Source organism: Cyprinodon tularosa, unplaced genomic scaffold, assembly GCF_016077235.1.
Source record: "Cyprinodon tularosa strain WSP-4 unplaced genomic scaffold, ASM1607723v1 ctg110, whole genome shotgun sequence".
Lineage (NCBI taxonomy): Eukaryota > Metazoa > Chordata > Actinopteri > Cyprinodontiformes > Cyprinodontidae > Cyprinodon > Cyprinodon tularosa.
In genome coordinates, this window is record NW_024037894.1 from 351,016 (window position 1) to 378,572 (window position 27,557).

The 27,557-nt window shown below is 39.8% G+C and overlaps 1 protein-coding gene across 2 annotated transcripts in view; it reads right to left on the bottom strand.

Moving 5' to 3' along the window:
* Window positions 1-315: 315 nt before the first annotated feature.
* The window catches only part of myo1ca (myosin Ic, paralog a), a 39,772-nt gene continuing 12,530 nt past the window's right edge, over window positions 316-27,557 (bottom strand). For both annotated transcript variants that reach the window (XM_038296632.1, XM_038296641.1), the window contains exons 2-32: window positions 26,554-26,709; window positions 26,347-26,462; window positions 24,827-25,025; window positions 24,671-24,751; window positions 24,384-24,563; window positions 24,206-24,304; window positions 22,770-22,883; window positions 22,603-22,674; window positions 21,783-21,902; window positions 21,609-21,688; window positions 21,423-21,528; window positions 21,227-21,307; window positions 21,039-21,130; window positions 17,408-17,502; window positions 17,264-17,310; window positions 17,080-17,160; window positions 16,829-16,934; window positions 14,547-14,664; window positions 14,360-14,473; window positions 10,635-10,711; window positions 7,337-7,405; window positions 7,088-7,172; window positions 6,841-7,000; window positions 6,656-6,739; window positions 5,528-5,621; window positions 5,395-5,450; window positions 5,184-5,319; window positions 4,540-4,610; window positions 4,352-4,449; window positions 1,491-1,590; window positions 316-1,385 (exon numbers count right to left, since the gene is read on the bottom strand). In XM_038296632.1, the coding sequence (XP_038152560.1) occupies window positions 1,359-1,385; window positions 1,491-1,590; window positions 4,352-4,449; window positions 4,540-4,610; window positions 5,184-5,319; window positions 5,395-5,450; window positions 5,528-5,621; window positions 6,656-6,739; window positions 6,841-7,000; window positions 7,088-7,172; window positions 7,337-7,405; window positions 10,635-10,711; window positions 14,360-14,473; window positions 14,547-14,664; window positions 16,829-16,934; window positions 17,080-17,160; window positions 17,264-17,310; window positions 17,408-17,502; window positions 21,039-21,130; window positions 21,227-21,307; window positions 21,423-21,528; window positions 21,609-21,688; window positions 21,783-21,902; window positions 22,603-22,674; window positions 22,770-22,883; window positions 24,206-24,304; window positions 24,384-24,563; window positions 24,671-24,751; window positions 24,827-25,025; window positions 26,347-26,462; window positions 26,554-26,709 (3,114 nt within the window). In that variant the 3' untranslated portion in view covers window positions 316-1,358. The remainder of the gene's footprint in view (window positions 1,386-1,490; window positions 1,591-4,351; window positions 4,450-4,539; window positions 4,611-5,183; window positions 5,320-5,394; window positions 5,451-5,527; window positions 5,622-6,655; window positions 6,740-6,840; window positions 7,001-7,087; window positions 7,173-7,336; window positions 7,406-10,634; window positions 10,712-14,359; window positions 14,474-14,546; window positions 14,665-16,828; window positions 16,935-17,079; window positions 17,161-17,263; window positions 17,311-17,407; window positions 17,503-21,038; window positions 21,131-21,226; window positions 21,308-21,422; window positions 21,529-21,608; window positions 21,689-21,782; window positions 21,903-22,602; window positions 22,675-22,769; window positions 22,884-24,205; window positions 24,305-24,383; window positions 24,564-24,670; window positions 24,752-24,826; window positions 25,026-26,346; window positions 26,463-26,553; window positions 26,710-27,557) is intronic.

Genomic DNA, 27,557 nt, shown 5'->3' on the forward strand with positions numbered 1-27,557 from the left:
ATTCAAGAAAAAAATCTTTTGCTAACTGATTATTAATTTATTAATGGAAACATTAATCAGCAGATCTATTAGCAAAATAATTGTTAGTTGCAGGCCTAGTAAAAATGTTTCCTCAGTTGTTTCATTATTTGCACTTTTCTTTCCCCCTATGAAAGGTAAGAGTCACTTTCCAGTATTCATCAGGTCTTCAGTTAATTTCTATGCTTCTGTTTCATTTGCTGAGGGACTTTATTCAATCTTTAAAAACTCACCTTGTGACTCCACAGTGTCCGTCTGTATTTTGTGCCAGAGCAAAAGATTATGACACAAACACACTTTGGGATTCATGAAACCTTTATTGTTTGTGATTGTAATGTTTTCTCACCTTCATTTAGATCACCTTAAATATAACCCTGCTTAGTAGTCTGATCTGATCCTAGTCATTCACATGCGGATTGGACTTTTCTATAGGTTCTACAGTTTTTACTCATTTCCTGATTCCTGAAACCTTTTGGATTTTATAAGTCGTCCTTCTGAGGACTCTCAGCTCTAGAAAAGATCCTTAAAACACATTTTTAAATCTGTCTTTTATAAAGTACTGTTTATAATAAGTATATCAATTTAATTCACTTTTTTCTGATTTTCAAAAAACATATTAAATAATTGTCTTAAATTACTTCCTGTGGAGAATATTTGTCTTCAGCCAGTGGACGGTGTTTCTAATGTCTAATAAATTACACATTTAGCTCATGTTGTGGACATGTCAGCGTTTGGTGGCTTTAGAAATTCCCTCCAACTCTTGACTTTTAGACCATAATCCCTTAAATCTGGCCTCTTTCTACGTAGGTTTTTTTTTCTATAACTTAACTTTCAATTAATTAGACTTGGTTCTTTGTAAACCTCATGATTCTTTAGAAATGACCTTTCATGGTTTAACCTTTTAGTGAAGGCTTTTAAACATGGTTTGCTGGATATCTGTTGAGTCAGCAGATTACCGTACAGGCTGCAGCGTTTCTGGATTGAAAAACCCTTTTTTCCCCAATCTTCTAGGAAAATCAAATTTGCATAAACTTTGAGCAATAATCATCCAAACAAACCTAACACTGCTGGTGTTGTTATACGTTTCATTTTTCTGAATTCTGAAAAAAATCAAAACCTCTTTTCCTGATCCTTTAATCCACTGAGACCTACCTGAATGTGGCAGTGAAAGAAACTGTGTTTTTGATGTTTTAAGTATATTAGATGTTGAGCCATACAAGAAGTGCGGGTTATTAAAAAGAAAAAAAAAAACAGTGAAAGAGTCATTTAGTGCTAAACAGGAAGCTGGAAATCCGAAACTTCAGCGTCATCCTGGTCATCTTCTCGCTTTTCCTGGATCTTCACACTGCGTTGATCTGAGGGGCAGTCTGAAGAGAAAAACAGTTTGAGCAGAGTCAGCTGGATGAAGGTTTTTTCACAGACTCCCTCCCACACAGTCTGTCCACATGATGAGAGAAGAGCCGCTGACTCACCACCAGCAGATGTCCTCTTTTGCCCTTGGCCACCTTCAGCTCTGGACCCCTGGTGAAATCAATGATTCCCTCCTTGACTCGGGACACGGCAAACCGAATGCTGCGTTCCACACAGGAAAACAATTATGAATTTAATTTACAGAGACGATTTGTCTCATATAAGGATGAGATTAACCCTTTTTCCAAAGATCACAAAACCCAAAATAATCACAACCTAAATAAATAACATATTTACAAACAATATGGTAAGTGGTATATTAATAAATGATATTAGTCACCACTCACTTGTTTTCTATTTTTTAAGGTTAGTAACAGAATTAATGAAAGTAGAACAGATGAAATCATCTACATGAGATTATGAACCGAAGACACCATTGTAGCAATCAATAAAAATCTGATGCTGCCAAATATTATTCCAAGACTGGAATAATGTTTATAGAGAGAAAGACGGCATATAGTAATCTTATTGATGTATTTAAACTATTATACAATAAATTAGTTAAATCAAAATGATTAATAGAGGTTATAAAAAAAAATACCTGTGGCTAACCAGGGGAACTAAAGAATGATTTTAAAAAGAAAAAATGATCTATATAGAACATAACTAAATTAAGAACTGGCAAAAACAGATATAAAATGTAAAAAATTAGTTGACGGAAATAATAAGGGCTAGCAAAAAAATAAAAAAAAATCATTTAACGAAACATATAAAAGGACTCTGGAACATATTTAATAGGCTAAGAACAGGTGGGACAAAGAGAATGATATATCCTGAATATTTTATTGAGAGCAATGGTGATAATTATATCAATAAGTGTTAGGGTCCTGTTTGTGGGGTTTGTTTTTCTTTTAGTTTCTCTGTCCACCACTAGATGGTGCCCCTTTCCCGTTTTGGCCTGGAGGGTTGTTACCGGTTTTCCTCCAACACCTGCGGCTTGTTGGGTCATCACCAGGGGAGTATTTGAGCAGCGGACTGTCACCACCTCAACGTCAGGGTGTTTGCCAGTATTGGGTACTCTAGCCAAAACTGAGATTAGCTGAGTCTCACCATTGTGCCTTTGTTTCTCTAAGTCTAAGTTGGCCTTTTTCTCTTTTGTGTTCTCTGGTAGGATAACCCTCCTGATCCGCTGGATAAGCCTGGTCCTTCTACCCCCTTGGAAGAAAATATTCGTGTCTCTCTGAGCAAGGGGAAACCTTCGCCTGATCCGTTCAAGCCCACCTCTGGAAAATCCTGTGACAGTCCGCTCCGTTGCTCCTCTGGACCCTTCACTAGTGTGCCTTTCCGCCCTCCAATGAGTACAATCTTCTCTGGACAATGCCCCCACAAACTGGACCCAAGGATCTTCCAAGAACCCCTCGAATGTGAGTCTTTACTGAACCATTCATCAGCCTCGATCATCTTTCCTACGGCCTTTGAACTCAACCTTGTGATGAGTTCAAGGGCCGTTCAAGCAAAATGAGTTCAAGCAAAATGAGTTCACCTGATCGCTGGATCTCCCTCTGAGAAAACCTGTTAAATCTAACTCTCTCTCTGCTTGAAGTCTCTGCAATAAACCAGTTAACATTTTCCCTTTGTCTCTGCGTGGTTATCTGCATGTGGGTTTGATCTCTGAAGTCCATCATGACAATAAGGTAGTTAATAAAATCTATTTTTTGTGAATGTGGGACCACAGATGGCGGTGAAAATCCCAGACAAAGGAAAATACGCCATGAGCGATTGAGAATAATTCCCACTCGATCGTTCTCTCAGCAGTAGACGAGTTGGAGGTCAGATCAGCTATGAATAAGTGTAATAACAACAATCCACTGACTGTGACGGTGTTGATATGACATTGGTGAAAAGAATTATCAAGAAAACAGCTAAAGTAAAACCACTTTTCAAGCAAGGAAAAGAACGCATCTATATGAACTACATGTCAGTTTCATATCTTCCATATTTTCAAAAATCCTGGAAACAACTTTAATAAAAGGCTTGAAGACTTCCTGAATCAATATGAAATATTAAACTAGAGTCAGAATGGATTCAGAGTAAACTGTACAACCTCCCTCACAATGATGGAAGCAAGAGAGGAAATAACAAGGGAACCTGATCAAGGAAAATATGCAGCTGGTGTAATTCTCAGTACTCATTAAAGAGCTTCAGCAGTACGACTTCATGGGAGACGAACTGGATTAACAAGTATCTATCTGAGAGAAAACAGTTTGTAAAAATGGCTGATCATATATTCAAGTGTACGGAAATTGCTACAGGGTTGCTCTGACATGCAATGTGAGCTGTAAGGTCTTATAAAGACAGGTGTGTGCCTTTCTTAATCAAGTCCAATCAGGTTAATTAAACGCAGCTGGAGGAGCAGAACCATCTCAATGATGATTTTTTAAAATAAATTGGCAAAACAATTTACGTTTCTTTTTTTTCTGTCAAGATGGGGTGCAGAGTGTTCATTAATGAGAAATAAAATGAACTATATTGATTTTAACAAATGGCTGCAATGAAACAAAGATATGTATAAAAGTTTAAATCATTATACAAAAATATGTTACTTCTCATATATGGAAATGAAGAGCGATGACTATCTTTGGTTGTCAGTGTGGTTGGCTTACTTTTTCATAATGATAATAAAAGGAATTATATTGTTATTAGTAGTACTGCAATTAATAGGCTTGTCAGTATCTGTATTTACTGTTACAGATATTTTTGGTATATAAAAATAATTATATAGAGAGTAATTCTTTAGTTTTGTGCTGCATAGGGGTGGGATTAATAAGTCTTTTTCCCACTCCATTTGAACAAAGACTTTTCTTTGTTAGTATTATTTAATAGAAAAAAAGACAAAAAGCACCAGCTAGTAGAAGAGGCTCACCTGCCAGGGCTGATGTTGACATAGTTGGTCTTGTTTGCCATCATGGCCAGTTTTGTCACGAGCTCAATCATATGGCTGCAGTGCAGCACCGCGTCGCCCTGAGGGAGGCACAGCTGGGGTTAGACGAGCTGCACTGTTGGCGCCCATAAAAAAACCCAAAAAGAAAAACATCTGGTGTCCGGATGTACCTTCTGCTTGTTGTCCTCACACGGCATGTGGAGAACCACCATCCCATCGCAGAGAGAGCTCACAGAGATTCCTGAATAAACAAGAAAACTTATAATGAAATCAACATGTTACAAATTCAGCTTACTATAACTTTTCTTTGTTTCTTAAAGGGGCCAAAATTGCAAAAAAATTGAGCTAAAATAAATTATATTATTGAAATAAGTTTTGAGCTGGTAGATAAATTATCTGACAGTAGAATGAGGATTTTGAGCCCTAAACTAGGATCATTTAAAATACTGCACTTAATGGAAATATTATTTTCTTAGTTAAAGTGTAAAAGATTTATTCCACTGACAGATTATTTAAGTATCTACTCAAATTGCATGTAAACACAATTAGATTAAGAAAACATGTCTGCTAGTCTAACTTTTGACTCACTGACTAATGTTTTCTGGTTAAAAATGTTTGTAGGACCTTTTGAATTTTCTGAGAATCACAGATCAATCTGAGTGAGCACTAATTGGCCAGTGTAACATTTTTATATATTGGCATGAAAATATAATTTTTGGTGTTGTTTCTTGAGAGCGTAGTACATGGCCGGGCCCCTTTAACAGTTGTAGGAGGTAAGGAGATGGAAGAGGTCGACCTCTGCAGCTGGTTTCACCTCTCAGAGCTGTGTAATCCATCCTCTGCTTGATTTTGGTCCTGTCCACCAGCACTGCAAAGGTGTTAGTGAGGAGGAGCTGACGGGGGCGGGGCTTGAAGCCCCTCCTGTCGTACTTTATCACAGAGACCCCATACTGAGAAGAACAAGGAGTACATATCACCGCTGGGTAGCATTTGTTTTTATTCATCTTTGCTAAATTTAATCCCACCTGCACTTTTTCACTCCCAAGAGTCTGGAGGACTTTTAGGCTGATTTGATCTCGCTCTGTGAAGAAACGGAAAGAATCAGTGACTGTTATGTCTATGAAAGGGAGATGAAATAGGAGATGTACGGAGGTTTACCAAGCCTGGAGTCCAAAAACAGCCTCCCAACACTAAAAGGATAGCTGTCCTTTTGATCCTTGAAGATCTCACTGGCTACAACCTTCTGCATCATCTGAGGAAAACAGTCATTATTCCATTTATTTGTTTGAAGAAGGGTGACTAACCTGGGTCCTTGTTTTTTCAGAGGTTCAAGTTGTTTTTAGCCGTTTCTTTATTAGTCTGGCTGTATTTGAGCAAGTAAAGGCGAGTAGTAGTTTTCTCGTTCTATCCCGAACACATCTGGCCAAGACGAATAGCATGTCATAAAATATATCCTATAGTGTAACAATCAGCCATGGTTTATTGACCCTTTGTCAGTCAGTAAACATTGTTACATATTTCTGTGGGTGGAGCCTAGCAGGAGGCAGAAAGATTCCCACAGAGCACTTTAAAGGAGAAGTCCGGTCAACAAGGAATAATCAATGGATCCTTATTTATACCTAAAACTCATATGTTTGCAGTGATTTACCGATTCCAGGAGCGGCCATTTTTGCCCAAACATAGTAACACCATCAGGCCAGAACAAATGACCATGTAGCACTTGGGTCCATACAAATAAAAGACAATATTTTATTTACATTAATGAGCCTGATAAAAAGTGTGCGCTGCAAATAGGAACATATATGATGATTGTTTCTGTCCACTCCCCTTGTTTTATTGCTTTTAACCAGAGCTACAGTACGTTTTTATGTCTGGTAGAGGCTGCAGGCATGGGACAAAACTTCTAACTGTCTGTACTCTGTTTATTCTGGTAGCCAACAAATAAAAAACAAAAACAAATGTTAATTTAAAATCCTTGTGTAGCCGACCCTGTGCTGGTTTGTGTTGGCCGCCTTTAGCGGTTTGTTTTGCCTCCAGGAAACGCTCTGACGTTACTGTAACATATACTGAAAAAGGGCCTTTAATTTCAAGTTCCCAGACACTCCGACCAACTGTAACGATTCAAGTATAAGTTACGAGAACGCTTAACTGGCACTTATTTTGCAATTTATTTTATTATTTTTCTCTCATTTTATATTGCAGCTCATGCTTTTGCAAAAAAAGAAGGAAAAAAAGGATGTGTACCAGCAGTGCCTTTAATTTGGGGATTTGGTAAAGTATATATACCTGCTTCTTCCATTCAGGCTGAACCCTCCTGCAGTATTTGACGACCATGTTCTGCATATGAAGCCTTCTGAGATGCTCTGAGGCCTGCGGGGGAATGCGTCAATATGCAGATGATTGTGTTTTCTATGCGTACTGTGGTTTTATTCAGCAGAAAACGCCTTAATGTTTGGATTCTTTAAGTATACCTCAACGAGCAGAGCAGGAGGTGTTGGCCAGCTCTTGTCAAGAACGTTCTTTGGCAGGTTTTTCCTTAGATTTTTCAGGAAAGAGCTGCGGACATGATCCAGGAAATAGTCGTTCTCAGAGCAGTACTCCTCATGACGGTAGATGAAGCCTTTTATGAACCTGAAGTGAAAGAAATCATAAGAAATTAGCCTGGACGCAAAAAGTACGGCTGCAACAACAAACTGAAGCAATGCATTGGTCCAGCACCTGCGTATCAGCACAGCTGCCTCGCGGCGCCTCCTAGCTCTCCTGCGTGCTTTCATCCCTCGCCATCCAGACTGGATCACAATAACTAGGCAAAAATATTTGTGTAAATCAACAGCAACTTAGATAAGATCACAGACCTAAAATAATCTGAAACTTAACTTATGATTTAATATGATGATAAGAATGAAGCTAACTGTTGAGTTTCCACCTAAAGACACAAAACCACTCAGATAGGATGCATGTAGAGACCTGCATGTCTGATGCGTTGATACTTGGCTCTTTCTCTGTAGCCTCTCCAAGATTTCTGCAGGGTCACAGCTAGAATAAAAAAGGCAGGAAAAAGTAATTTTAATTTGTAATATTTTATGGTGACAGAACTGATTAACACTGAGGTTCACCCTAATGTTCATCACACTGCTTAGTGAGGTCATCTTAATGTGCCTAAATGGGAAATGGTAATTGGCCTGTATATGTATAGTGCTTTTTCAAGTCAGGACATTTGTAGCGTAACATCACTGTTATACGCAGGGCCCAAGCAGATCTGGTACCTACTGTCGAACCGACTTTGTTTTTGGGGCATGTTGGATTGGAAAATATGGGCAACATTTTGGAAAATCTTAAATATAATCTAAAGCTTTTAATTTTCTCTGAAATACAAATTAAGAAAAAGATTTTAGTGATGCTAACCAACGAACGCGCTAAAGGAGAAAAATATCACAGAAACCTAGAGCATTTTGCTTTGTTTTAACGCCCAAATGCCATGAATGCTCTCAGCAGGAAGGAGGCACCACACTGATGGATTTCCTAAATACAAATCAGGCCTAAAAGTAAGGTGACCAGATTTCGAAAATCATGTCTGGGGATATTTCCAACTCGTAGAATAAAAAGAGAAACATTTCACCAGGATTAAATTTAGGAAACCGGGACAGTGATGGTTTCATTCATTTTTACATATGTCGCGAATCAAACAGGTAGGCCCTAGCTGTCAGGTCATGGTGTCGCGCGCACTGATACGAACAGAGAGAAAATAGGACCAAGTGATAACGACGTGTGACTTTTTCCACTACAATGTTTTTGGGATGCAAAAATATCACTCTTTTGAACACATAATGTTTTGGGAAGAGAAACGTTTTATTTCGCTGGGTCTAGCAAACCTGCCGGACTACTTTCGGCTTGACCAAAGCTGGACGAGAACTCTGCTCACAGGATGCTGCCAGGGGTAAGTCAGTGTGATTGCATGACACTGGTGATGGGGATGCCATACAGATTCATGTCAAAAATCCCGAACTATCCCTTTAAGCTCAGATTCCAATATCTCTGCAGGGTGGGAACTGAGGTTACACTGAGGTTCACCCTCATGTTCTTCACACTGCTGCTGAAGCTCCTCAAAAATGTTATTAGCACCTAGAACAGTAGTAAAAAGTTCAGCATGAAGTCTGTGCCTGCTTTGTGTGTCACCTGTGATGGTTGCTAGGCCAAATAGCGTAAGGGCAGTGAAAGCTGTAGAAGGCTGGACCTATTTGAATCCACAGCCAAAACTCTTCCGACCTCCTCATTTTCAGGGGCCAAAAATAATCCAGATAGGCCGGGTCTTTGGAGGACGCTGACGTTGAATTTAAACCCAGCATGTCTTTGGGTTGGGGGAAAGGTGTGGGGGTGGGACTGGGGGGGGGTCAAAAGTGGTTACCAGGGCTTCCCGATTTTATGGAGCTTATAGAGGTCTGCCGCCCCCTAACTGGAGAGTGACATCAATAAAAGAAAAACTGATTGCATCAGGGCCCTGTGCGTCTTAAAGAAGCAGATTAATTTCTCCCACTAATGGGCTCTAAGCAAAGCTCCACTACTTCCTGAACTTCAACCAGGCCGTTTGTTTACCTATTTCATTTCTGGACAAGCTAATTAATCCAGGTTTGTCCAGCTGGTTACAGAGGTAATTTTCTTTCTAGCTCTCTTCTGACTTCTGCCTGATCTCTGCTTTACTCTTCTAAGTTTATTTTTCTTCCATCTCTTAAACTGCTCTTTCCATCGGTGTTCCTATCTCCTTCCTCTCTCCACTTCTATCAGTCTTACACTGTTCTAAAACATGATACAGATACATAATACAATCACAATCCCCTCTAAAAACATTAGAATGTACAGTGTGAAAACTTACAATTTAATGGTTGAAGATTTTTGTTTCACACGCTCATTGGAAGTTGGTCATTTTTATATTGGATACTTGGGTATTTGGGTATAATCTCATCATAGATATTATTATTATAGTCTTCTCACCTGATTGAATACTAAAAATGCTCATAACCCCAATATTTGTAGCTACAGTTTTCCTGTTACTGCCTCTAATGTTTTTCAATGAAGAACTTTCACATATCTAACTGAGTAGTAGAAAATCATACCAGAGTCTGGAAGTCTATGCTCATAAATCACAACCATACATTAGCAAAACAGCTTATACCCACTCTTCTTATAACAACTAACTGTCTGAAAATATAAATGAATCACCAGTTAGACTAAGACAACATTTAGTGTCATAGAGTGTTTACAAAACAAAATTTTGCTTTGTACAGCTTTCATGACATTTCCATTCCTTAAAGTGCAGTAGTGATCAAATGTGGAGTGTGGGAGAAAAACATGGTGCAGAGAACACAATTATATAGAATTTCAGAGCATTGAATATATGTATATGGTGCAATCAGGCAGTTTTTTTGTTTGGTGTTATTAGTGTGATGCAGAGTCTGTGACGTCACATGATTTAGAGTTTTCTCAACAGTTCAGCAGCCTGATGGCAGGGGGGAAGAAGCTGTTTTGCAATCTGCTGGACTTGCATTAGTTAGTCCTAAAACATCTTTAAACAAACCCTTGTTGATCCCTAAAGAATCCCTGTACCACATTAGCATCTAACAAGGAGTTCTGAATCGTTCTGTTGCATTTTATCAGAGTCTCTTTAACTCATGCCAGCTGCAACCCGTGATCTGGCTTAATTTTTGTTGAATATCTTGGTTTATGTTACATTTTGGGTCATCATCTTTAGTAACACAAAAGCACACATTAGCACCGTTTTTTTTTGTTTTTTTTACCTGGGCCCAAACCCAATATCTATCAGGGATCGCCAAATTCAAATAAAACAAATCACTTAAAACACTACAACATAGGTCAGCTTCCCGTCAGCTGTGACTGGTTGTGACAACAAAATTCTGCTTCCTCTGTTTTTAAAGTGATGCCCTCTGTTTCTCATCTATACGTTAACAGCAGTGAAACCAGCTGTTTCTGCTTGCAACATGCTCATGCACTTATTCTACCATAATAACAGTCTACACGCAACATTTTGCCCATCATTCCTTAAACGTAAAATCAGGGACAGGCTTTGGCCAGGGACAAGTGGTGCAAAACAGGGACTGTCCCCAGAAATTCGGGACGGTCACCAAACCTAAAAACATCCTCTAGAGGTCAGAGTTGTAAAAAAAAAAAAAAAAAAAAAAAAAAAACAGAACAAAACTGATCTGACTCCTAACTTTCTGTTCCTGAATGCAGACAAAACAGTCTCTCTTACCGATCTCTGGCTTTTTGGCCTCTAGTGCATCCTCAGTGGTGAAAAGAGTTTTTGGGAAACGGATGAAGATCTTTGATCTGCAGAGAAGAAACAGTAAGTTGAAATGTCATCGGAATCAAAATAAACTTATCAATTTGATTCATGTTTGAAACCTGTGTTGCATTGGGGCTCCACTGGAACCTTGGCGGGCTTAAAGAAATTTTAAATTCAGCTTTTTGTCTTATGGTTAGCTTAATATTGCATCAGGTGTTGGGAGATGACGTGTACCACAGGAATTTTAAGCACCTGGACTTACAATACAAACCTTTTATATTTTTTTATTTTATTTCTGTTCATTGATAAATTAGTTATTAATATTGACAATGTCACATGGCCTGGAGGATAAAAACAAAAGAAATAAAACTATTGGCTTATGAGTAGTGTTAGACGGTTAGCCCAGCAGCATCCTCAGAAAAAGTCCAAACCTGCTTTAGCTTTAACCGTTTCCAGCTTCATCAGTGGTACCAACATGAACACTTGTAACAAACAGTGAGATATAGTGTAGGGCAAATCCTCTTTTACTGCTATACACTGATACTTATGAAAGGAATTACTACCAAGTTTGATTTCTTAATCTCAAATTAAACATCACAGGAAGACTTCTCACATCGTTCTGCGCTCCGGTTCTGTACGTCTATATCTAACAAATTTTTTCGTAAAGTTAATACCATTAGATTCCTGTTCAACCCAGATGTCAGTAAATTCATCTTCATCAATAACCTTCCAAACCAGAACGTATTATAGGAGCATTAGTTTTACTATCATACATTTCATGAGGGTGTTATACACTTACCGGCCACTTTATTAGGTACACCTGTCCAACTGCTCGTTAACACTTAATTTCTAAGCAGCCAATCACATGGCGGCAACTCAGTGCATTTAGGCATGTAGACATGGTCAAAACAATCTCCTGCAGTTCAAACCGAGCATCAGTATGGGGAAGAAAGGTGATTTGAGTGACTTTGAACGTGGCATGATTGTTGGTGCCAGAAGGGCTGGTCTGAGTATTTCAGAAACTGCTGATCTACTGGGATTTTCACGCACAACCATCTCTAGGGTTTACAGAGAATGGTCCGAAAAAGAAAAAACATCCAGTGAGCGGCAGTTCTGTGGGCGGAAATGCCTTGTTGATGCCAGAGGTCAGAGGAGAATGGACAGACTGGTTCGAGCTGATAGAAGGGCAACAGTGACTCAAATAACCACCCGTTACAACCAAGGTGGGCAGAAGAGCATCTCTGAACGCACAGTACGTCGAACTTTGAGGCAGATGGGCTACAGCAGCAGGAGACCACACCGGGTGCCCCTCCTTTCAGCTAAGAACAGGAAACTGAGGCTACAATTTGCACAAGCTCATCGAAATTGGACAATAGAAGATTGGAAAAACGTTGCCTGGTCTGATGAGTCTCGATTTCTGCTGCGACATTCGGATGGTAGGGTCAGAATTTGGCATCTACAACATGAAAGCATGGATCCATCCTGCCTTGTATCAACGGTTCAGGCTGGTGGTGGTGGTGTCATGGTGTGGGGAATATTTTCTTGGCACTCTTTGGGCCCCTTGGTACCATTTGAGCATCGTTGCAACGCCACAGCCTACCTGAGTATTGTTGCTGACCATGTCCATCCCTTTATGACCACAATGTACCCAACTTCTGATGGCTACTTTCAGCAGGATAATGCGCCATGTCATAAAGCTGGAATCATCTCAGACTGGTTTGTTGAACATGACAATGAGTTCACTGTACTCAAATGGCCTCCACAGTCACCAGATCTCAATCCAATAAAGCATCTTTGGGATGTGGTGGAACGGGAGATTCGCATCATGGATGTGCAGCCGACAAATCTGCGGAAACTGTGTGATGCCATCATGTCAATATGGACCAAACTCCCTGAGCAATGCTTCCAGCACCTTGTTGAATCTATGCCATGAAGAATTGAGGCAGTTCTGAAGGCAAAAGGGGGTCCAACCAGTTACTAGCATGAGGTACCTAATAAAGTGGCCGGGGAGTGTATGTGCTAATGACAGTTAATGTTACTGGCGGTCATTTCAGAACAGCTAATTTACTGGGATTTCAAGCAAAACTATCACTCTGGTTTACAGAGAATGGAACAAAAGAAACAAAACCTGTAAGCATTAAATATGTGGACAAATGATGTTGAAGGTTAGCATGGGCAGACTGGTTTAATAGGAAGTTCTGGATCCTTCTTTAACTACAGTGAAACATGCAAGTTTTAAAACAACTCAAAACACGTTAAATTTGTTTCTAGAACACGGTTGCAAGTTTTACTGGATTCCACTGCAACCAGACCTTAGTCCAACAGATCATCTGACAATATGCTAGAACAGGAAGTTCACACCAGGGCTGTTGAGCCAACAGCAACCTTGTGATATTATTGAGAAAATAAGGATTATAATCTCTGAGGAATGTTTCTAACACCTGGCTGAGGATTAAAAAAGTTCTGAAGGAAAAAGGTGTCCAAATAAAAATAGCAAGATAAACCTAATATATTATAAAAATAATGGTGTATTAAAAAAACTCTCCTCGCCAGAGGAATTACATTTTTACAATTCTTATGCTATAATCTAATTTAATCTGGTATTTTTTTTAAATATCTCTTTCCCTTTAAAAAGACAATATCTTTTAAAGCTATTTTAAAATAATTCGGTGCATATGACACTAAAAGACCTAATAAAGTTATAATAGTTTCATGTTCAATGAGCACTAAAAAAAGGTTTTGCTCATATCTTATCACCTCAAGTCCAGGATGATGGTAGAACCTTCTGCTCTTGTCTACGTATTTCCAAACAACTAAACCTGCAGCCATCAGTAGGGCTCTTTAAATGTGACCCTGAAGCTCTCAGAATCTGCCTCTCTCAGTTATTCCCTGCCTGATTGTCACCTCCTTGCTTGAATGAGACTAATTCCAGCGGTTCTTTGCTCTGGGCTCCTGTGCTCACCTAAATCTCACTCGATCTTGATGACTTGTGAATCTGGTCACATCCTAGACTGTCTTCGCCAGTCAACAGCCTGTTCTAACCACCCTCAGCCTGCCAGCCATCGTCCATCTGCTCTCAAGCCGGCAGTTCATCCTGTCACCACCTGGTTCCGCCTCCATCTGCCTTCAAAAGGCTGTTACCAGTCTGCTAGCCAACTGTTTCAGTCCATTGTTATTGTTATAAACTTCCAATGACCCTAAAAAGCAACACTGTGTTCTCTGATTCGGTTCTGAGAGGACTTTCATAACAGTTTCCTTCCATCACTGTCATGGTTGTCCCCTTTTTGGACTCTTGAGTTTTTAGTTTTCAGTTACTAGTTATTCTGTTTTGTTGATCTTTGCTACATTTTCCATTACATTTAAGCAGTCTTTAGTTACTCTCTGTTGCCCCCTTGTGTTTGTTTCCTTTCCCCTTGGTTCCTTCTAGTTAGTTCCACTCACACCTGCTCCCTATTCAGCTCATAAGTCCATCATTTGTTCTGTTTCCATTATACACTCCACCTCTGCAGTCACTCAGTGCTGGTTCCTTGTTGTTTTTTTTTGTTTCCCTCGTCTCTTGCTTCCCTGACATTTTGATTTCTTGGGTTTGCATTTTTCCTCAGTTACTTCATTAAATTTACCAGATTCACCTCTACCCTCCGGTCTCTGCATTTGGGTCCTCAACCAACCTCCATACAAATCTTGACAGTTACCTTCCTAGCTTGTACTCCTCTGCTTTGTAGCCCAGGTGGTTTACCAGAGCAGAAACCCCATCAGCCAGTTTTCCATTCCAGTTGGGCCACGTGTCGGGACAGAGGGGCTTGTACCTGAAAGCATTTATAGTTAATTATAAGAACGGATTTGGAGAGAAAAAACAGTTGGAGAGGTAGAGTGAGTCACCTTTGCAGGAACGCTTCGAAGCGGCGGCGGTAGGCAAAGCCAGCACGCCGGACCCTCAAGTTCTCCATAAGACCCAAATACTTCACCTGGTGTCTCACCAGAACTTCATCAAAACGTCCTGCAGGGAGAAAGCATCTTCCTCATCATAGATATCACCACTTATAAATATTCTTCTATTAATGTTTAGATAAATAAATATAATGATATAGATTAATTCTTTATGTTCCAATAAAAGAGGTGAGTTTATTAATCTTTTTAATTCTGTGGCACAAGCTCCTGTAAACTTTCTGATCTTGGAGAACATGATTTATTCCCCTCACTGATAAACTCTGCCATGACAGTCTTGCTTTATTAAAGAAGAAATACAGCACTGTAAAGAAAAAAAAAGGTCACTAATTCTGACTGAGAGCATTTATTTATTCGATTTTTATTATTTGATTATCTTACTGATAGAGGTGTAAAGTATCAAATACTTAAATTTTTTTTCAGTATCTGTACAGGTGCTGGTCATAAAATTAGAATATCATGAAAAAGTAGATTGATTTCAGTAATTCCATTTAAAAAGTGAAACTTGTATATTATATTCATACATTACATACAAACTCATATATTTCAGATGTTTATTTTGTTTAATTTTGATGATTACAAATGACAACAAATGAAAATCTCAAATTCATCATATCAGAAAATTAGAATATTGTGAAAAGGTTCAAAATTGATGGCCCCTGGTGCCACACTCTAATCAGCTAATTAACTCAAACCACCTGCAAAAGCCTTTAAATGGTCTTTCAGTCTAGTTCTATAGGCTACACAATCATGGGGAAGACTGCTGACTTGACAGTTGTCCAAAAGACGACCATCGACACCTTGCACAAGGAGGGCAAGACACAAAAGGTCATCGCTAAAGAGGCTGGCTGTTCACAGAGCTCAGTGTCCAAGCACTTGGATTGTGAAACAAAACCCATTCAAAAATGTGGGGGAGATTCACAAAGAGTGGACTGCAGCTGGAGTGAGTGCTTCAAGAACCACCACACACAGACGTATGAAAGACATGGGTTTCTGCTGTCGCATTCCTTGTGTCAAGCCACTCTTGAACCACAGACAGCGTCAGAAGCGTCTTGCCTGGGCTAAAGAGAAACAGGACTGGACTGCTGGTGAGTGGTCCAAAGTCATGTTCTCTGATGAAAGTAAATTTTGCATTTCCTTTGGAAATCAAGGTCCCAGAGTCTGGAGGAAAAGAAGAGAGGCACTTCATCCACGTTGCTTGAAGTCCAGTGTAAAGTTTCCACAGTCAGTGATGGTTTGGGGTGCCATGTCATCTGCTGGTGTTGGTCCATTGTGTTTTCTGAGGTCCAGGGTCAACGCAGCCACATACCAGGAAGTTTTAGAGCACTTCATGCTTCCTGCAGCTGACCAACTTTTTGGAGATGCAGATTTCATTTTCCAACAGGACTTGGCACCTGCACACAGTGCCAAAGCTACCAGTACCTGGTTGAAGGACCATGGTATCCCTGTTCTTAATTGGCCAGCAAACTCTCCTGACCTTAACCCCGTAGAAAATCTATGGGGTATTGTGAAGAAGAAGATGCAATACACCAGACCCAACAATTCAGAAGAGCTAAAAGCCACTATTAGAGCAACCTGGGCTATCATAACACCTGAGCAGTGCCACAGACTGATCGACTCCATGCCACGCCGCATTGCTGCAGTAATACAGGCCAAAGGAGGCCCAACTAAGTACTGAGTGCTGTACATGCTCATACTTTTCATGTTCATACTTTTCAGTTGGCCAACATTTCTATAAATCCTTTGTTTATTTTGGTCTTCAGTAATATTCAAATTTTCTGATATGATGAATTTGAGATTTTCATTTGTTGTCATTTGTAATCATCAAAATTAAACAAAATAAACATCTGAAATATATGAGTTTGTATGTAATGTATGAATATAATATACAAGTTTCACTTTTTAAATGGAATTACTGAAATCAATCTACTTTTTCATGATATTCTAATTTTATGACCAGCACCTGTACTTGAATTTACTTTTCCCAAGGAATTATTCGCTACATTTAAACATCCTTTTTTAAAACTGGCTTCCTTGCTGTGCAAAGAGCTCCAGCTGGAGCTCAGTTGGTTTATGGAAAAAAACACGGACACTGAAAAAGGCAGGCGGATGGGAAAGGTTGTGAAACAAGACATTTCACACACATTCCCCCTTTAATAGATTTAAATAACATCTTGATTGTGTTTTAAGGAAATTCATGATAAACCTGAAAATACCTGGCTGCTTGGCATCATTAGGTTTGATGCAGCGCACGTAGGACGGCTCTTTGGACATGAGGATCTCCATCAGCTTCATCAGGCTGTTTTTAAACTGGGAAGCAGCCTAAAGCACAAATAAAACCCTTTAAAATTTATAATTCAAATGTAATGCCGGCAAGTGCCTTGAGTCCTCAAACGGCACCATGTGTTTTAAAACAGCTTATAAAGGTAGAACAATAGTCAGAGGGCAGTAAGGGAAAGATTCACACCATCCCTGGACGTTTTTGGTCGATCACTTCCTCTCTGCGGAAGCAGTGACTTAGGATCTGGTTTTCTGACTGGCACATGACCTAAACAAAAACCAAACCACAAAACCACATGTCAACAACGCAGGAAGACACGCCCTCTTCTTCCTCCTCCTCACTAAAGCAACAAAGGAGGTTTTTTCATCACCTCTTTTAGATTTCTGTTCAGCAAATCGTTGTTCTTGTCCAGGAAGCCTGTAGAAAAAAAGGTCTGTTTAGTATTAAAGAATCCACTCTTGAATCTTTATCAAGTATTTGAATAAACAAATATTATATTTCAGCTTTATCTCACCATTAACATTATAGTTGACCTCTCCAGCGTAGTGCAGCAGCCTGAACTCCTCCCTGCTCATTATCCGGCGCGTTTTTCCATTCGCCAACTTGTGCCTGAAAGATTTCCCCCATTTAAAGACAAAGTGACTTCCAGATCCTTTAAATGTAAAGGTCTATCTTTTTAATAAGATAAATTGGTTAACCCTCAGCTTTCAATGATGTTTCGTTTTTTGTTTTTTTTTATTCAGATGATTGCTTTGATGTTCTCAAATCAGAACTCGTTTATAGACAAGAGCAGATATTGGGATCAAGTGTAACTGATATAATTGGAACTACTCCCCTCTGAAGGCCAAATTGGCCAAATTGCTTCAATGATCCTCACAGTTCATGAAGCTTCATATGAACATGTCACCACCTAAAGGTGGAGTACAGAACTGCAGTTAGTAATATAATCTGTGATTTTTTGCAATATTATTTTTCTTGTTTTTAAGTTAATTTGAAATTCTTAATGTTTGGTCTGTATGATAAAATATTTAGTTAGTTTTTTGTGTGTAAAATGTCTTAGAAGAGAACAATAATTTAAGGTGCGCTGTTTATCTGCTATTTAGTGAAACATGATAGTTTTCCCACCATTTTTGGTTTAATCGGGATGGAAGTTATGTATTCAACCAATCTTTTTGTTAAATCCACCAATCTAATTTTTTGTGTTTTTACAAATATATATTTATACTAGAGCAACAAATACAAATTAACCACATTAGCCAAAAACACTTATTGTGTTTTATCGCAACATTTAAAAGGCTAAGGTGGGTCTTGAATCAACAACCCGAAGATTGGAAGTACATTTCCTACAACTGACGTCACTAAGTAAGTGACATACCTAAAGAGAGCATTAATACTTAAAATCCAGTAGATCTATGATCAGTGGCTTGCTCAGACTTTGATCATTACATTGTTTAATCTAACAAAACTAGTTTAAACCAACTGGATTGGTTGGAAAAAACACCAATCTATTCCTAGAATCTATCCAAACTCTAACCTGACAACAGCCAGATGCATGTCTCGCTCCGCCCAGCTCCACTCACATACATCTGGGAACCCGCTCATTGAAAGTGATTTCTCCAACCGAATTTATGGTCTGTCCAATCAGGACGCAGGGCGGGTGTGTCCTAGAGTGGAGAAGCGACCGTGAGATTCCAACAACAATGGCGGCTCGCACTAAGGAAGCAAGCGTTCGCATTGATGCTGCTATTTCTTCTGTGTTGTCCAATCTATCTGATATTGTTTCATTAAAAGAACATCAGAGAACGGCTTTGAAGGCTTTTGTTGGTGGAAACGATGTTTTCGCCCTTCTCCCGACCGGATTTGGCAAGAGCTTGACCAAATGGCTCCTCCTCTCACAGCGTCACGGGTTAGCTTCGGTGTGAGTGGTTGAAATAGCACGTCAATAAAGATGACAGACAAGTGGCTTATCCAATCATATGCAAGGAGTTTTGATAAGGCCCAGCCTTCAGTAAAGGCAATTCCTATGGCGGGTTCCCAGATGTATGTGAGCGGAGCTAGGCGGAGCGAGACATGCATCTGGCTGTTGTCAGGTTATCCAAACTCTATCCAACTACAAAATCCCACATCCTGACTGAACACAGAGGCTGTTTAAATGCCTGTCAAAGATTCGGGTGAGCTGAACTACTTCCCGAAGCAGTCACGTGGTATGGCGGGTAGCGAGGCTTCGGACGTCATCTATTTTGGCTCCTCCCCCAAATGAAGCAAGCCGTGATATGCGCCTCGCAGAAACGTCCCCTCCAGTACTTGACACACGCCTCGAAGCCTCGCCTCATCTCATAACATCACTACTGGTGGCCCTGTGCTGCGTAAGGCTAGTCTGAGCGCTTCCGGAGAAGTCCGCGCTAGCCGGACCCGAGTCAGACTGCCCTTTTCCTGTGATTCAGAAGGAGCTGAAACCAGTGTTTTTATTCTTCCTGCGATTCAAACTGAGTTGAAAACAGTGTCGAATGCCTACTGCAGCAGAGACAGAGAAGAGCTAATCCAGCTCTGCTAACCTAAACCTATCCGCAGACAGGCGGCCGTTAGAAGCCGCCAGACCCGTGACTGCCTGAGACGGAGAGACTCAGCAGCACCCAGGAGGTGCTGCTGGAGGCTGTGGCTACAAGCTAACCACTTTAGCTAAAAGGGAGACGTCCGATGTTGAGAGGACCGCAGCAAACAGCGGAGCTCCAACGCTAACTGCATCAAGGGCTGAAGTTAGCCTGTCTGCAGCAGCCCTCTCATGGCATAGCAGTGTGTGAAGTCCCTAGAGACTAGAGAGTATTGATGACAGGAGGTGAAATGCAGCTCCAGACGAGCCAAGCATGTGGTGACGTCATGACTACGCTTCTGATCCAATTGACTCATATTTACTCTGCATGCACCCGTCCTCCCCAAGTCAACACTTTTCTGTGTTCTTCTCAAGAACATACTCAGCAAGGACACAGGTCCGTACTCGCATTCTTGTTAATTGAGAAACGGACTAAATGTTTACAAAAAAAGTGTCAATGGAAAACTTTCCTTTCTTTTTCTCCCCTCGGATGCCCCCTGAATGGCATCCTGTTTATGTTTTTGCTAAGAGTATGGTACATAGATAGATATTAATTCATAGTAATGTCTGCTTAGCAACTGATTTAGGATTTTTTTTAAGGCAGAGTGAAACCAATTATTTTGACATTAATCTAATCAATTTAGCGTTTTTTTGGGGCCAATTCTGTAGGTAAATATTGGTTTGTCCTCCTCGTTTACATTATAAAGATGACACAAAGGCCACATGTGTTAAACAAGTAAAGAGAAATAAATTACAAATATTTATCAAGAAATCAAACAAAATATTAATAATGTTTATTAGTGGGGGCAGTAGTGCATGGCTGGTAAACACACAAATGAATTGCCTAATACATGAAAGCATCGGCCGATGCAATAGAAAAAAAGCTAACATTGGCCAAAGATAATGGCCGACCATAGCGTCGCTCCATATCTAGAAATATGCTCTGATTCCACATTAATTGATAATGTGTCTCCCACTAGTGGTCTGGAGCTCTATCATTGTGCTACTTGGCAGCTTTTCTTAGCTTGCAGTTGTTTTTGTAGTTTTCAGCATTTCCCCTTGGCATGTTTTTTGCGTGTTTGTTAGTTAGCATCATTTACATATTTTCAGCATGTTTCCACTTTGCTGCTGCAGCCTTTCTGAACTTGCTTTTGTTTTTGCTGCTTGCAGCATTTTTCTTTGCACATCTTTGTGTGTTAGTCCAATGTTAGAGTCTGCAGGACCTTATGAATTTGCTGTGATATAAATATAATCCTGCAGGGATTTTACCATATAAAATGGAAGAGAAGCAATTTAAATCAGACTTTTGTTCACCCAAAAAAATGACAAGTCACAATAATCTGAAACATGAGTTTTTTTTGGAAAGTTAGGAGCATGTAGGGCAAGGTTTTACTTCATCAGACGAGTGCAGCCATACACTTTAGGAAAGGTCAGCTCCATGCTGGGAAATGGTCAGAGTTACATCTGAAGCTGGTTCATTGTGTGTGATAGAGCAGTAATTTACTAAAAGACATGCACACAGATGTCTTTTACTTATGTTAACAATGACTCTTACGTGATAAAATGGGGATGGCCGCCCACTGTATCCTCCAGCTTCTCCAAAAAGGAAACATCACAAGTCTCTCCCGGTCTCAGGCACTCCTCGTCCTGAAACATAAAATCATTTGTCTCAGAAACCATGGATAGGTGGAAAGAGGAGACCACATGTAGCTACGGCACGTGCACAAGCAGTAACATACTAACCAGAATGGAGATGATGCCTTTGTGCTTCTCCTCTATCAGGTCGCAAATGATCTTGTTATCAAAGTACTGGACTGTCTCCCACTGCACTCAAAGGACACAAACGTTATATCGCTATGCGCTCATAGCTACAAGCAAAAAGAGTCCCAGTCGTTTGTTGTGACAACCAAACAGAAAAGAGGAAGAAAAACGGACTCACAGCGATTCCCTCGGTCTCATACTCCTCCTGCTCAGATCTGAGGGTGAGCTCGATGAAGAGCTGCTGAAGCTTCTCGTTGCAGTAGTTGATGCAGAACTGCTCAAAACTGGAGGAATAGTTAATGAATTATACAGACATGTGACACGTGACATGTATAAAAACCAGAGAAAGGAAGATCAGCCATACCTGTTGTGCTGGAGGACCTCAAAGCCATAGATATCAAGGAGCCCTATGACCGACGACCCTTTGCTGCTATAGATTTCCTCCTATATACATAAAATACACATCAGTGATAAAAACAGAGGAGCAGCCTTACAATAAAATTATTGGCTTTCCGGAGAGAGCTGCTATAGCTTGCACCTTCAGAGCAAGTGACTGGTTGATCTTCTCCACCAACCAGTTGAAGGTCCGGCCGTACACAGTCTTGGCCAGAGCATCACGGGCAGAAACCGCCTGCTCGAAGTTTAGCGGGCTGATCATCTGTAATCCACAAAGAAAGATCCGTCAGGGCTCACGGAACAAGTCACAGTGCGACGAAGATGCTTATGGAGTCATCTTTGTTCCATTATTGTGGCAGCCAAAGAAAACGTTTTGTAAATGGAAAGTTAGAATCCAGGAATGGGACTTTGAAACACCTCCTATTAAAAGGTTTTCTGTTTTCTTAGAAATGTGTCTATTAAATATATTGTTTTTTTTTACTTTATTTTTTCAAAATTTTTCTACAGATCACATTTTCTTCACATCAAGGCCAATACAGACGCTCCTCATCAATGAAAATGATGCCAATGTTGCAGACCAATAGAAATGTGTCTTTGCTCCTCACTCCAGAGGAAAACCGCCCCCAGAAGTGAAGAGAATCGGATATTGAAAAGAGAATTGAATTTGTAAATCTCAATCTTGAAATTAAAATTTAAACAATCAAAGCTGTAAAAATATTCTTTCGAAAAATAAAAATAAAAAATTCTAATTATATGGGAAATGAAATATATGAAAAGGAAAAACTGTAAGCATTCCTTAAAAAAAAGCTTTTTTAAGAGTTTCCTCTCTATGTTGCATCGTTTTCAAATTTCCATTTTCAAAATGTAATTTTTTTTCCAAAATTCCACTTTCCAAAGTGTGATCCTTGCTTGCTACAATAATGTAACAAACTTCCCTCCATACATGCATAGAGGACAATCACCTCCTCTCCTTTGGCTGTGAGTTTCTTATGAGTCAGCGCTTCCTTCAGGGCGCAGCCATCAACACCCAACAGCTGCAACACAACAGACACACATGCAGTCAGCTATGCTGCTCTTTGGCTCTTCTGAGCCTGAAGAAGTAGAGCTGTGAGTCTGCGTGTGCTCTGACCTTTGCAGCGTTTGATAGCTGGGTCTCAGTGGTGATATACGTTTCTCCTTCCTCCCCTTCCCCGAAGAGAGTGTTGCCCAGATGGAGGATGCTGCCGATGATGTTCAGCAGTTTCTGAGTAAAACAGACCAGAAAAAAAAGCTGTTTAGACTAAAAGGTTCCTAAAGTGATAAATATCCTATTTAGTAGATTAACTAAGCTGTGGTTTGGTTCCTCAGAACAGCAGATCCCAAACATTTAAGGCTGTGATCCCAAGAATAACAGAAATACGGAGCTTCCGGTCCTGTTGCAGACTTACTTAGTGTTTAGGGAGGGGGTTTGGGATTCAGCCTAGAAGTGATCCAAAGGCAGGAAGCACTGGCTTATGTCATTTTTAAATTATTTATTGGAAATGGGATAATACATTTCCCATAGTTTCATTATATTCAAATGTAAATATGCCAGTTAGCCATTGAGCCTATTTTCTATATGTAGTCCCAGGGCAGGTTAGTGTTTACAAAATGGATGGCCACAGAAAAGATAAAGGAAAGAGGAAAAAAAACAGAGACAATTGCAATAAAAAAACATCAGTATATCAGTAGAATGAAATTATAATTAGAACAGAGATTCAAACAGACATTTCAGAGATAAAATATTATTAAAAAATACACAACATGTCAACACTGTGACTGTAGGAGTCAAAGTTTCACTGATCTCCTGAAGGTTCCTGAGAGAAACTAGAAACTAGAGCAGTTTTCCTGAGAGGAGCAGAACAATCCCTTCTTCTGCTGCAGAGTCGTTCGTTCGTTTAAAGGGGTTAAAATCCTGCAGAGGAGGCAGCCCCAAACCACCTGATAATCCAATCAGATTTTCCCAGCCATGACATTTATATTTTGATAGAAACAACACAGATGGGTGTCAGGAGGTGTGTTGAAGCTGTCATTGCCAACAGAGGCTTTTCTACAAAGGTTAAAATACATTTAATTTAGTGTTCAATACTTTTCCCCTGTGCATTTCCACTTTATTACAAATAACTTCATTTCTGGACATCTGTGGTTTTATTTCATTGTATGTGTTGATTCCATGGATTGTTACCGACATCTGGTGAAAATGTCATGTCTATAGCGCCTCTAGAAATATATTTACTGAGAAAAATGGTGGCATGTGCAACACTTACTTCACCTGCTGTATATTTAATCTGCTTTAGTAGTTATGTTTTGTCATATTTTACATTGTGTTGCATCATGTTGGGTCTGGACAGCGAACTCAGTCCTCAACTACAATCTGTTTAGAAACAGTGGACCATAAACTGCTTCAAGAAAGAATCAAGGAAAAAGAGCTCAGGGCTTCACACTATCTGATTTATCGAAGATAAGACCAGTTACCATATATGACAAAATGATTCCTATGTTAAAGAAACCTGATTGAATAGTGGTATATTTTTTTCTAATTATTACCTGAACTTCATCTTCGGTGAAGCCGATCACGTCCAGGGCCTTCTTTACAGCCTTCCAGTTGTTCTTGTCACTTATGGAGCTCACTCTGGGACAGCTTCCCTACAGAAAATAACACCAAGCATGACTGTAACAGCACAATCCTCTGTTGGACAACAAGTCATTCAGAGAGCAGTAGTACTTTAACCAGGTAGCTGTAGCTGTGGGGGTTCCTCTCCAGGTTCAGCGTGGTGAGCAGGTCGTCATCCCCCCCATCCAGGAGCTGATAGAAGATGTGGAAGTTTCTTTCCCCGTGGTTCTGGTGCACGACTCGTGATTTCTCCAGGAGGTAATTCAGGATGTGACCACCTATTGTTGCGCCCTGGGAAAACAAACCGTTGAGAAGAGAAGGCAGCGATTGGATGTTAGTTAAATGCTGAAACTTTCTGGGATTTGTTGCCATACTAGAGAAAAAAAAACATAATTTACTTTGAAGTCAAACTGGATATCCATGTACTTCCCAAAGCGGCTGGAGTTGTCATTTCTCAGCGTTTTGGCATTACCAAAAGCCTGCATGAAGATTCAACAAGTCAGCGTGGGACACATGACCAACAGGAAGCATTTAAAAGGCAGCAGATCATGCACCTCCAGGACAGGGTTGGACTGCAGGAGACGATCACCGAGGGTCACCATGTGGTCAGATGTGGGGCAGGTGACGGCATAGTAGAGCAGGATCTTCTTGGAGGCCTCAGTTTTACCTGCTCCGCTCTCACCTGATATAAGAATGCACTGATCCCTCCTCTCTGTGCGCATGGCCCGGTAGGTGTTGTCTGATATTGCATAGCTTTAAGGAAATAGATTACAAACTAAGCTTTATCAGCAAAAAGAAAAGAAACAAAGAAAATGATGCTTGTTGTATTAAAGCAGGGGTCCTAAAACCAGGCGTCACGACAATCACAGTATAGTGACCCCTTTGATATACGGAGGACCAAAATATAACTTGAAATAAATAAACATTCCATGAAACAAGTAGCTGTAAAATGTATTTATTTATATAATACGTGATTTATATTACCATTATATACCACTATATGTAAAGTGCACAATTTAATAAATCTATAAAGAATGGGATGCATAGATGTGAAAATATATTTGCATGTGTACATTGGTGTATAGGCATGCATGGGTATGTAAATATATATATATATATATATATCATATTCCTTTTCTATCTATCGTCTATCTATCTATCATCTATCTATCTATCTATAAAATATTTTCAGCACTGTATAGGAAAATTATGCGGAGCATTTTCCTGTTACTGTTACATGTACAGTATGAACTATTGCCAGAGTCAATATGGTCTGCTGCACATTACAATCTTTTTGGAATCACATTAATATTTGTATGTTTCACTTATAACTCATATTCAATGATCACAAAAAAATATAGTGCACAGAATATAAAAATTCAGGAAAATAAACCTTTAATATCACATTTCTGACTTTAATGACTCAGTCTATTTGCCCTCAATTTGAAGAGGTAAATAAGATGTTCTACCAATAAAATGATTATTCTTGTCTTTTAAATTCAGATAATTAGATGGTTTACGAAATAAGATAATGGGGTATTTTTTTCTTATTTTTAATGTAAATAATTTTATTCTATTTACATTTTTTCTTTCCTGCTTAATTAGGAGGAAACACACATATTTCAAGAAAAAAATTGCTTGCATTATTTTATTTTATTAAATTGAAAAGTAGGCCAACAGCAAATGGAATTAGAGACAAAGGGGAAACATGCAGCAAAGCTCATCAAGCCTCTATACATGGACTGCATGCTTAACCCCTATACCACAAACACATTAACTTATTTAACTTTCATTTGTTGCAGCGTACCAGAGCACATCTACTGTAACCCTAACCTAAACCTAAATGCAATTCACACCTTAGTCCTAAACCTAACTGGCAGCAAAAAAAAAAAGAAGGGAGGACCAGGAAAATGTCCTCAGTTTGATGGTGAAGTCAGTAAACGGTCCTCAGTCTGATGCAAAACCTGCAGCACACACACATGCTGATAGCAATTAACCAACCACTAGCAAATCCTGAATCGGGTGTCGTGTCTCAACAAATTTTTTAACTAATTAGGAACATGCTGTGACTCACATGTGAGGAGATATTTCATAGAAGCTGACCCCTCGGTAACGCTCCATCTGCTGCTTGGAGTAAATCTCCAGCTCCTTGTATGGGTTCACTGACACCAGCACCGAGCCAATATATGTCTAAAGGGAAGAGGAATCCTGTTCAAACATCTCCACTAAGTGACTTTTGTTTTTTTTTGTGACGCATTTAAAGGGAAGCGGTTCTAATTACATAGATCAGGTTTTCCTTGAAACGTCTCCGCAGATTCTCGATGAAGGTGGCCTCGCTATTGTAATTTTCCAGCAGGACAAAGTCCTGCACTCCGACCCTGTCCCGGGCAGTCAGGGCGCTCTCCATCACCAGGCGAACCCGGCCTTCATCCACTTCCTACGGAAAAATGGCATGGAGCAGAAAATGGAAAAAAAAAGTCAGAAAAGTTACAGACAGTGATTATTTATGCCTAAATACCTAAAATTGACAGTGGGTGGCTTCATCTGTTCAAATAGAGTCACAGGTAGCCACACAGTAGGTGTCTTGATTAGGATTTAAACATCCAGTTTGTGGCCGTTGCAGTTTTATGCTTTATGCTCTATAGTCACAGAACCTCAAGTGGTCGTTATTGGATCCAGGAGGAAGACGTGTCAACTCAGACCCGATAACCAGCCTCTCAGGGGCTAAGGTTTGTTTTGTTTTCTTTAATACAAGTCATTACAATAATCATATCATATTTCTCTGATCCTAGCTAGAGTGGTTCAGGTTATCCTGAGCTATCTCTATAGTCATATAGTTATGCTGCTATAAGCTTAGACTGCTAGAGGACATAGGGATCACTTTTCATCATTCTGCTTTATTCTATCTCTATTCTCTCATTCTGCAGAATATGTTAGTTCAATCTCCAACGTTATCCTCGCTCTGCTTTTTCTGATAGTAGCATTATCTGGTGTGTTCCCGTATGGCTGTGACTCCATCCTGGAGAGAAATATGACCTGTACTGCTGCTATCAACACCTTGGTTTATAGATGTTGGAGCCTGGTCTGTTTACAGTGTTTAGTACGGGTATTCACCTAGATATAGCTATGGGCTAAGCTTTTAGATGTTCTCTCTGTCGTCCCATTGAGATGAAAACTGGCTCAGAGCTCATCTGCTTAACTGTTTCTTTTCCTAGACAGAGCCTCGTGAGGAGCTAGTTCATTGTTATCAGAAAGTATTTATAGAACAGCGCTCCTGTGTTTGTT